Here is an 11,802-nt window from a genome sequence, read left to right as displayed (position 1 = left end):
GGGCTGAATGGCCGCCGCCTATTCCGACCGAACAGGCTTGAGGGGCTGAATGGCCTCATCCTTTTCCAGTGTAATAGGCTCAAGGGGCTGAATGGCTTTCAGTTGCAGTATAACAGGCTTGAGGGGCTGAATGGCCTCCTCCTGATACTATCTAACAGGCTTCGGGAGCTGGTTAGCCTCCTGTTCGTGTCTAACAGACTCGAGTGGCTAAATGGCCTCGTCCTGTACCAGTGTCACAGGCTTGAGGGACTGCATGACCTCCAGTTCCTGTATAACAGGCTCCAAGGGCTGAAAAGCCTCAACCTGTTCCTATCTAACAGGCTTGAGGGACTGATTGGCCTCCTGTTACTGTGTGACAGGCCCGAAGGTCCCAATGGCCTGCTGCTGTTCCTGTTTAACAGCCTTGAGGTGCTTGCCGCCATTTCATCCAAGATGGCTACCGTACTTGCCGTCATGCGGGCAGTGTGCAAATACACACATATATATGTTATAAATACAGATTGTTGTTGGTGTAATCGTAGTTGTTGTGGTGGTGGTCTGAATATAAAGGTTGCCACTTTGGGTTAACTCCGGTATGACTGGTTGCACTGTGGGATCAATGGGTACAATCTTCATTCACTGTCGGGTCGCTGTGGGATCGCTGGGGAGGCTCTGCGCGGTACTTGCCGCCATTTTGTCCAAGATGGCCGCACTACTAGCCGCCATTTTGTCCAAGATGGCCCAAGTACTTGCTGTCATTTTGCCAAAGGTGGCTGCGGTACGTGCTACCATTCTGGCCGTGTGTAAATATGCACGCATATATATCATATAAATATAAATATGATACATATCTTATAAAGACAAGTTATTGTTGTGGTCCTGTTCTAAATATAAAGACTGCCAGGTTGGGATCACCCTGGGGTGACTGAGTTCACTCTGGTATCACTCTGAAGTGACTGGATGCAAACTGGGAACCCTGGGTGCAATCTGGGACCACTCTGAGTTGACCGGATTCACTCTGGGATACTGCGTGCAATCCGGTATCACTCTGGGGTGACTGGGTGCATGCTGGGATCCCTCGGTGCACTCTGGAATCACTCTGTGGTGACTAGGTGCACTCTGGGGTCACTGAGGGTTCATTGGGACATTCTGGGATCACTGTCGACACTCTGCATGGTAATTTTCGCCGTTTTGTCCAAGATGGCAGTGTAGTTGTCGCCATTTTATCCAAGATGGTTGCCGCACTGGCCGCCATTTCGTCCAAGATGGACACCGTACTTGCGCTCATTTTGTCGAATATGGCCGCAATAGTTATCGCCATTATGTTCAAGATGAACGCCGTCCTTGCAGCTTTTTTTCCAAGATGGCCGCCGTTATTACAGCCAATTTGATCAGGAAGGCCGCTGGACAAACCCGCGTTTTGTCCAAGATGGCTGCCGTACTTGCAGTGATGCGGGCCGTGTGCAAATACACATCTATATGTTATCAATACAAATTGTTGTTGTTGTTGTTTTAGTTGTTGTGGTGGTGGTCTCAATATAAAGACTGCCACTCTGGGATCCCTCTCGGATGCCCATTGCCTCCCCGAGAGGGGACCGCCCGAGGAATCCTCCAGAGTGGGCCGACGGAGGCCTCCCCCAGAGGGGACCGACCATGGCCTCCTCCAGAGGCTGCGCCCAAACAGGGTCCACGTGAGTTTGGTCTGTTTATTGCCCTGGGGTTTAATTTCCTCTCTGGGCCCTGCTTTTGGGGCCTCGGTTTAACATGTTCCTGTTCGATTGTGACCTATGTCGAGAAGTGAATGATGCCTAATATTGCTCCCTGAACTGGCTGACATGACCGAGTTCAGATTGAATGAGTTCACCTCATCGACCATTAATTCGGATCCCCACAAGCTACTGAGTGACTGCATCAACAGTTTCTTGCCAAATCTTCAAAGAAGAAGTCAGACAGCAAATCATGCACAAGAATGGTTTATTGAATTGGAATTCATAATTATCTTTATTGAATATAACAACAATAATTACATATAAACAGTTGTACACAGGGTCACCAAGCAATTTAAACACATAATTAATATGCAGATACTGAAAACAACGAATAACCGATTGTAAAAGCAGCTGAGAGTATCACCGTCATTCAGCATTAGCTGGAACACTGATTATCACATTATAGTTTAGATCAGTGTCTGACACGACTGCAGATTGGTAAGATTAATTTCGGATTAACCATTCCGATATCTGACAATTCAATCCCATGAGATCGCCAGTCCACGGAGTAGATTAGAGAATAAATTCATCTTGGGCGTTAGAGCAAAACAGGCGAAAGCGAATAAGCAGCTCGTTTTCCACTCTGACTGATTTTATTTTCGATTGAATGTTGCTTTCACCGAAGAGATGTTAAACCAGGGCCTACTCTGTCTGTTTCAGAGGACGGAACAGATCCAGCAGCAATAACACAAGAAAAGATAGGGAGTCCCTGGTGTTCCGATGAACATTGATCCAACAGTGACCCAGTGTCCAACTGCAGCCCAGACTGAGCCCCACCCTGGGCCCTTCCTGTCTGTACATTGACCCAGTGTCCCACTGCAGCCCAGACTGAGCCCCACCCTGGGCCCTTCCTGTTTGTACATTGACCCAGTGTCCCACTGCAGCCCAGACTGAGCCCCACCCTTGGCCCTTCCTGTCTGTACATTGACCCAGTGTCCCACTGCAGCCCAGACTGAGCCCCACCCTGGGCCCTTCCTGTCTCTACATTGACCCAGTGTCCCATTGGGGACCATCCAGCCCCGGATATCCGGCAGAATCAGCGCTGGGGGACCGGGTGATTGAGTCTCGTGACCCTGTCGCTGGGCCTCTGACGTCACAATGGGAGATGACGCTCGCTCAGCTCGAGCTGGAAACCGTTAAAGGGACGTTAGGATTGAAACCTGGAGCGCGGCCGGTTAAAGCGGAGGGACAGAGAATCGGCCAAAAATGTTCATATCATGAGACCAGGAATGGTTATAAATTGAAATGTTCATATAATGAGACCAGTAATGGTTATAAATTGAAATGTTCATATAATGAGACCAGGAATGGTTATCAATTGAAATGTTCATATAATGAGACCAGGAATGGTTATAAATTGAAATGTTCATATAATGAGACCAGGAATGGTTATAAATTGAAATGTTCATATAATGAGACCAGGAATGGTTATCAATTGAAATGTTCATATAATGAGACCAGGAATGGTAATAAATTGAAATGTTCATATAATGAGAACAGGAATTGTTATAAATTGAAATTTTCACACTCCCACGATCAGTCTTTGTCTTGTGCCCTGCAGTGACTTAATTTGATTCTTTCCATTCTGACTGAACCGATTCCTCCAAAGCCTGAAATGGATTAAAGATTAAACAGAAAGTAAAATATTTAACAACAGTGTAAATAACAGGGAGACTGTGGTTAATATTTCAATAATAATTACAAACAAATATTACCCATAAAACGGACTGAATCCCATTGATATTTTATTTATTACATTAAACATTAACACAAACACTCACCCGATCCACTCCAGACTCCTGCAGGTCTGTATGAGGGAGCGGAGAGCGGGCGCAGATCGGTCTGTGAAGGAGTTTGATCCCAGGTTCAGATCCGTCAGTGACCGATTTGCACTGAGAGCGGAGACTAGATCATCGGTGCAATAATCTGTGAGACCGACATTATACAGACTGGGGATCGGAGGGAGAGAAATAACAAGAATCAGAGTAAATTCCCAGTGTTTATTAATAACACGATTACTGATACTAATAATAATGTACAGTATTTATTAATAACGCTATTACTGATACTGATAATAATGTACTTTATTAGTAACACTATTGCTGATACTAATAATAATCTACTGTGTTAGACATCCAGTTATTATATACACAAACTCACACAGTCTGGTACTTACCGCAGTTCCTGTATTTTACAGTCCGGGTTCCTCAGAGCCGCAGACAGTAGTTTCACTCCTGAATCTCCCAGTTTATTATTACCCAGGTGCAGAACCGTCAGTGACAGGTTTGTACTCAGAGCGGAGACGAGATCCTCCGTACAAGAAGCTGTGAGATCGTTATCCCACAACCTGGAGATCAGAGAGAGAGGAGAGAGACAGAGACGAGCAGGGATAACAGGAATCAGAGAACATTCCCAGTATTTATTTGTATTATTATTACTTATACTGACATTAATGCACCGTTTTCAGCATCCAGTTATTATAAACACAATCTCGCACAGTTTTATACTCACTCCAGTTCCTGTATTTTACAGTTCGGATTCCTCAGAGCCGGTGACAGCAGTTTCACTCCTGAATCTCCCAGTTTATTATTACCCAGGTTCAGACCCGTCAGTGACCGGTTTGCACTGAGAGCGGAGGAGAGATCCTTGGTACATGAATTTGTGAGATCGTTATCCCATAACCTGGAGATCAGAGTGAATTCCCAGTATTTATTTGTATTATTATTATTTATACTGACACTAATGTACAGTGTTCGACATCCAGTTATTATAAATACAATCTCACACAGTTTGGTACTTACCGCAGTTCCTGTATTTTACAGTCCGGGTTCCTCAGAGCCGCAGACAACGGTTTCACTCCTGAATCTCCCAGTTTATTTCTCCCCAGTCTGAACACAAACAGACAAAGAGTGAGTAACAAACTGAACCACATTCCCGATCTGACAATATGTCTCTGATATTACAGGAAACACTGAAAAATCTTCAGGAAATTAATTCCCAGATTTCCCTGTCTCTGACAATGAATCTCACTCTAGCCAGGGAATGGATAGAGTGAGATTCAAGGACTGAATCAGGGACTGTCAGTAAATGTTTTTTCAAATAAACTGCTGTTTGTGTGAATCCTTTTAATGTACTTCAGTCCGGTCTCATTCCCTGCTGATCAGAATTACCCTCCTGGAGGTCAATGACTGGTCCCGTCATGTTTGGGGAAAATTGTCTGCTTTTCTCTGTTTTATCTGAACTGTTTGCTTCCCTTCATTAGGGAGCAAGAACAAAATCTGTAAATGTTCTACAATTGGGCTAACAGTTAGAGACAAATAAACAGTTACCTCAACACCTGGCATTTGTACAGTGCGGGTCCCAGCCGCTGGAGTCCTTCACAATGAATGGAGCAGTCCTCCAGATTGAGTTCTTTTATTGTATCACAGAGTCCAATGACATGAGACAGCACTGCACAGTCAATCGGGGTCAGTCGCAATCCACTAAATGTAAGTCTTTCCACAGATCCCACTGAGACCAGAGCCAGTGTTTCATCCTGAGACTCAAACAGGTAGTGGAATGTGTTCAGGAGGTCCCGTTTCGCAGTTTTACTATATGTCTTTCCAATCTGTCCTTCAACCTCCTTCTTCACCCATTCAATCACTCGGCAGATTGTTTGATGAAGAAATGGACCCAGAAACTCCACCAGGGGCTGAGCTGACTGTGAGGAGGAGAGACCAACAACAAAACGGAGAAATATCTCAAATCGCCCATCTTCCTTGCTGTGGGCTTCACGGAGGAGTTTCCGGATGTCCCCTGGATCTGGAGTCAGGAATTGTGCGAGTGCGGCTACAAACTCTTGGATGGTGAGGTGCGGGAATGTGTAAACCACACTCTGGGCAGAATCATCTCTCTCCAAAAGTTCCATCATGAACCCAGACAGGAACTGGGAAGGTTGCAGATTGTACTTGATCAAATCTCCATTTCTAAACACAATCTTCTTCTCGGAGACTCCAGTGAAGGCCATCTCACCGATCTTCAGTAACACATCACGGGGGGATTTAATCTCTCGGCCATCGTTTTTCAGAATGTTGTAAATATAGCAGGAATATAGATGGGTGATGGTCTTGGGAACTCGCTGCTGTTTCCTGTCTCTTTGTGTGAAGAAGGGACCCAGTAACAGACCGAGGATACAGCAGTGGAAAGGGTTGTAACACATGGTGTACAGGATCTCGTTCTCCTCCACATGTTTGAAAACAGCTGCTGCCACCGCCTGATCTTCAAAATACTTGTTGAAATATTCCTTCCGTTCCTCACCAACAAATCCCATGATTTCAGCCCAGATATTGATCTCAGCCTTTTCCAATAAATGTAATGCAGTGGGGCGGCTGGTCACTAGCACTGAACATCCTGGGAGCAGCTTGTGCTGTATTAAACTGTACACAATGTCAGACACTTCACACCAGTCTTCAGGATCTGTGCACATGTACTGAGGTTCTGTATTTCTCCGATTGTCAGCAAAATCGATACTGTCCTTGAATTCATCTAAACCATCAAATATAAACAGTAATCCCTCTGGGTGCTTCCAGAGATCTCTCAGAATATCCCCAAAGTAAGGATACAGATCCAATATCAGATTCCTCAGGTTTATTTTACAGTTAATTGCGTTCAAATCGCGGAATTTAAAACTGAAAACAAATTGAAAGTGTGGGTATATTTTCCCAGTGGCCCAGTCATAAACAATCTTTTGAACCATTGTTGTTTTTCCAATCCCCGCGACTCCGCTCACTGCTGCTGAACTCCCAGATTTGGATTTTCTCTGGGAAAAACTGCTCTGGAACAATTGGTCAGTTCGGATTTTTTCCAATTCTCTCCGGCGATGTTTCTCTCTCCACTCTTCATGGTCTCGGCCTTTTGCCAGCAGTTCATGTTCTGCAAGTGTCCGATCTCGAACAGTTGAAATGACTGTTAGCTCAGTGTATAAATTGACCAACTGGAAAATCTTAACCTTCTCGTTTATTATGATCGTGTTCACTCTCAATGTTTCAGTTTGGACCCGGAGTGTTTCCTTGTGTTTCTGTTGAACATCTTCAATGAGAACAGACAGAAAGTGGTTCTCAATGTTAGTTATATTAATATGAAAACAAATTCTCAATATCTCTTTAATATTCAGTTTCACAGCTTCAATCGAGGTGCGAGCAGGACATTTAACTCAGTTACTGAAAACCTCGTTTGAAAGTGAAGAAGGGCTGAGAGAAGTTTCAAATCGTCACTTGATTGTAATATTTAGTGAACATGGAGATTTCTTTGAAGGTGTTATTTCCCTCTGATGGTTCATACCATCAGCCCTGACATGCACTATAGACGCCTCGTTTCAAATCCACGCATTATCCTCGTTATGTGACAGTAGAAGTTCTCGTGAATCAATCTATGAAATTGTCAGTGGTGCTGACCTTCTGCGGAAATGGGAAATAGGGTATTGGGTATCAATGGGAGAGGGACAGACGTGAATGGACAGACTCCCACTGTTATTGTATCTGACCTCTGGCAGGTTATCTGGGATATTGTGGGCATTGGGAGAGGGACAGTCTGTGAATGGACAGAAGTTCCACTGTTTAACCTATGTGTTAGGGCAGCTTTTAGAAACTGGACTCGGGTTGGCCATCTGGAATATTTTCTGAACTTCTATCGTCACCTGAGCACAAGTAATGATTACAGCAATTCTGAAGGTACAGAGGGGAATCAGAAAGATGATTTCAGGTATTCGAGTTTGGGTTGAGGTTAGGGTGAGGAGGTTTGATGTATTTCGTTTGGACAAGGGACTTCGGTATTGGAAAGTTTCAATCGAATTCCCAACATTAGTGCAGGAAACAGGCTCACAATCACCAAAATAATTAATAACGGAGAAAATTGAAAGTCAGAAATAAGAATGGAAATTAGAGTAATTTTCTCACCCAATGTGGTGGGGTTCGGGGGACCCAGGTACCAAGGAAAGACACTAAAAGGGCAGTGTAAGTGGGGTCAAGACATAATTGAACGTGTTTCTGTGGATACACTGAGAGGAGTGGTAGGTGGGGTCATCTCTCGAACAGGGACAGGCTTATTTGCGCAAAATGGCCTTTTCCTGTCCCTCATCATTCTCCTGTTATATTGTGTTTCAGAAATTGTGAACAATTTTTCACCATTTTACATCTAGATTGAATGTGTTCTGAAAACAGTCCTGTCATATCACCGATTAGAATTAGGATTAGAACTGCTGCCCACATCACTCAGAGTAATGTTAGAGCAGAAAACACTCACAGTTCATATCAACTGTTCTCCCAATAATGATACGCCGTTGTTTCATTTTGGTCTGAATTTCCTCTAATGCAGATTTGGGAAATTAAAATATATTTCCATCAGTCATTCCATTGGCTCCACAGAGACCCTGAGTTAAAGGACTATTCTCTGAGTAGAATAAGTTCTCTCTTCCACTGCCACCAGTCATTCCCTTGGGTCTAAAATGACCCTGATTTAAAGGACTGTTCTTTTCGTGGAATAAGTTCTCTCTTTCACTGCCATCAGTCATTATATTGGGTCTAAAAAGACCCTGAGTTAAAGGGCTATTCTTGAATTGAATAAGTTCTCTCTTTCACTGCCATCAGTCATTATATTGGATCTAAAAAGACCCTGAGTTAAAGGGCTATGCTTGAATTGAATAAATTCTCTCTTTCACTGCCATCAGTCATTCCATTGGGTCTAAAAAGACCATGAGTTAAAGGACTGTTCTTTGAGTGGAATAAGTTCTCTCTTCCACTGCCATTAGGAAGCCAGTCCGTAACTCCAAATTACACTGAACATTGTCTTTCCCTCACATTAATCCACGGCACTGCTTTTTACTTGTGAGCACAGAACATCTGGGCAGCACTTAGCAGGTGTGTTTGGAGGCAGGAAGTGTCGGGATCCTACCAGTTGTGTATGGGGATTCACAGTGTATCAGCATCCTGCCAGTTGTGTATGGGGGTTCACAGCGTATCGGGATCCTGCCAGGTGTGTATGGGGGCTCACAGTGTATCAGGTTTCTGTCAGGTGCATATGGGGATTCAGAATACATCAAGAACCGGCCAGATCTGTACGGGGATTCACAAACTATCAGGTTCCTGCCAAGTGTGCATGGGAATTCACAGTTTATCAGGATCCTTCCACGTGTATATGGGAATTCACAGTGCATCAGGATCCTGCCAGGTGTTTAAGGGGATTCACAGCTAATCAGGAGCCTGCCAGGTGTGTATTAGGATTCAGAGTGAATCAGGATCCTGCCAGGTGTGTATTGGGATTCACAGTGTATCAGGATCCTGCCAGATGTGTAGGAGTATTCACAGTGTACGAGCATCCTGCCAGATGTGTATGTGGATTCACAGTGTATCAGGATCCTGCCAGTTGTGTATGAGGATTCACAGTGTATCAGGATCCTGCCATATGTCTATGGGGATTGACAGTGCATCAGGATTCTCCAATTTGTGTTTGGGGATTCACAATGTACCAGGCACCTGCCAGGTGTTTATGGGGATTCACAGTGTATCGGGATCCTGCCAGGTATGCATGTGGATTCACAGTGTATCGGGATCCTTCCAGGTGTGTATGCGGATTCACAATGTATCAGGATCCTGCCATGTGTGCATGGGAATTCACAGTGATCGGTGAGCAGTGTTTTGGATTCACTTAAGTTTACGGAGGATGAAAGGAGCAAAGCCGGCTCGGAGAGTATTGGAAAAATCGAGTCTGCAGGTGATCAAAGCACGGAGGAGGGTTTCAGCAGCAGATGAGCTCAAGAAGGGATGGAGATGGACGATGTTACTGAGTCCACATGATGCACTGCAGCAACTCGAAACGGCTTCTTCGACAGCTTCTTCCAATCCTGGAACCTTCACCACCAAGAAGGACAAGAGCAGCAGGCACATGGGAACAACACCACCTGGACGTTCCCATCCAAGTCACACACCATCCCGAATTGGAAATATATCGGGGTTCCTTCATCGTCGCTGGGTCAAAATCCTGGAACTCCCTTACAGCACTGTGGGTGAACCTTCACCACACGGACTGCAGCGGTTTAAGAAGGCGGCTCACCACCACCTTCTCAAGGGCAATTAGGAATGGGCAATAAATGCCGGACTCGCCAGCGACGCCCACATCCCATGAACGAATAAAAAAAAATGTGGAAGTAGGCGGTCCTTGCGGTGGAGAGAATATCAGATCGGAAGCTCAGCTTGATGACACAGCCCGACTCTGCCGTACGGACCGACACCGCTGCACGCCCCGACAGATCGACATACCGCCCCCGACCGACCGACACCGCCCCACGCCCCGACCGACTGAAACACCACCCCCACCGACCGACAGCGCCCCACACCGGTAATACAACCTTTAGCTGATATGGAGAAGAACGGACAGTATTAATACACTACCTCACACAGATACGGTGTGATATTGACAATAATCATCCGCAGTTCCGGCCACGATGGTATGAATCCTCCCAAACACTCCCCCGCTCCATTACCCTCACTCTCGGTACTGCCCACTCCCTGCTCTGCAGCACCCACCTGCCACTTTCTCCGCCACCCTGGACTGCAGCCTCCGCTTCATCAAAGGGGAAATCGGCATTGCAGCCTGTAGTCGCCGGTCAGCGGCCTGGGCACGCTCTTCCGCAACCTGGAGTCGGCGCACCGCGGCCTGGGACCGCTCTTTCGCGGCCTCTGCTCGCTTTTCCGCGGCCTGGAGTCGCCGATCCGCCGCGGCATGGGTTCTCTCTTCCGCGGCCTGGGGTCGGCGCTCCGCTGCCTGGGCCCGCTCTTCCGCGGCCTGGGCCCGCTCCGCCACGGCCTGCAGTCGCCGCTCCGCGGCCTGGGCCCGCTCTTCCGCGGCCTCTGCTCGCTCTTCTGCGGCCTCTGCTCGCTCTTCCGCGGCATGGGCCGGCTGTTCCGCGGCCTGGAGTCGATGCTCCGCGGCCTGGGCCCGCTCTTCCGAGGCCTGGGCTCGCTCTTCCGCCGCCTGGGCCCGCTCTTCCGCCGCCTGGGCCCGCTCTTCCTCGGCCTGGGCCCGTTCTTCCGCGGCCTGGGCCCGCTCTTCCACCGCCATCACAACTCCCCGACCACTTGCCTCTCCGCCTCCCACTCCCTGAACAGGGGTTTAAATAACAGGAGCCACGTGACCCCCTCCGTGCAGGCAGTGAATCAGTGGGTCGGGACCGGGCTCCTGATTGTTGGACAGAGATGTCAATCAGATTGAACCTAATAGCTGGGACCGAAACTGAAACCTCCTGCAGCCTGACGAAAAAGCATCCCAGCTTTCGTACTGAAGACTTGTGCTCCAGAATTGGCTGCGTCTCTAGCCAAGCTGTTTCAGTACAGCTACAACACTGGCATCTACCCAACAATGTGGAAAATTGCCCAGTTATGTCCTGTCCACAAATAGCAGGACAAATCCAATCTGGCCAATTATCGCCCCATCAGTCCACTCTCAATCATCAGCAAAGTGATGGAAGGTATCGTCGACAGTCCCATCAAGCGGCAGTTACTCACCAATAAACTGCTCACCGATGCTCAGTTTGGGTTCCGCCAGAACGACTCGGCTCCAGACCTCATTACAGCCTTGGTCCAAAAATGGACAAAAGAGCTGAATTCCAGAGGTGAGGTGAGAGTGACTGCCCATGATATCAAGGCAGCATTTGACCAAGTGTGGCACCATGGAGCCCTCGTAAAATTGAAGTCAATGGGAATTAGGGGGAAAACTCTCCAGTGGCTGGAGTCATACCTAGCACAAAGGAAAATGGTATTGGTTGTTGCAGGCCAATCATCTCAGCCCCAGGGCATTGCTGCAGGAGTTCCTCAGGGCAGTGTCCTAGGCCCAACCATCTTCAGCTGCTTCATCAATGACCTTCCCTCCATCGTCAGGTCAGAAATGGGGATATTCGCTGATGATTGCAGAATCTTCAGTTCCATTCGCAACCCCTCAAATGATGAAGCAGTCCAAGCCCGCATGCAGCAAGACATGGACAACATCCAGACTTGGGCTGATAAATGGCAAGTAACATTCGCGC

At 47.0% G+C, this 11,802-nt stretch overlaps 1 protein-coding gene across 1 annotated transcript; it reads right to left on the bottom strand.

The window, feature by feature from the left end:
* Nucleotides 1-1,936: 1,936 nt before the first annotated feature.
* On the bottom strand, nt 1,937-10,883 carry LOC137313379 (NACHT, LRR and PYD domains-containing protein 3-like). The gene is made up of 7 exons (XM_067979514.1): nt 10,307-10,883; nt 5,078-6,815; nt 4,550-4,636; nt 4,260-4,430; nt 3,925-4,095; nt 3,530-3,697; nt 1,937-3,358 (listed from the first exon to the last, which is right to left on the bottom strand). Exons 1-7 carry the CDS (start codon nt 10,839-10,841, stop codon nt 3,271-3,273), a joined length of 2,958 nt encoding a protein of 985 aa, XP_067835615.1. The 5' UTR covers nt 10,842-10,883; the 3' UTR covers nt 1,937-3,270.
* Nucleotides 10,884-11,802: the final 919 nt, after the last annotated feature.

The sequence above is a fragment of the Heptranchias perlo genome, unplaced genomic scaffold (genome assembly GCF_035084215.1).
Source record: "Heptranchias perlo isolate sHepPer1 unplaced genomic scaffold, sHepPer1.hap1 HAP1_SCAFFOLD_47, whole genome shotgun sequence".
Classification (NCBI taxonomy): Eukaryota; Metazoa; Chordata; class Chondrichthyes; order Hexanchiformes; family Hexanchidae; genus Heptranchias; species Heptranchias perlo.
Note: the sequence above shows the minus strand (reverse complement) of the source record. Positions and strands in the feature narration are given on the sequence as shown.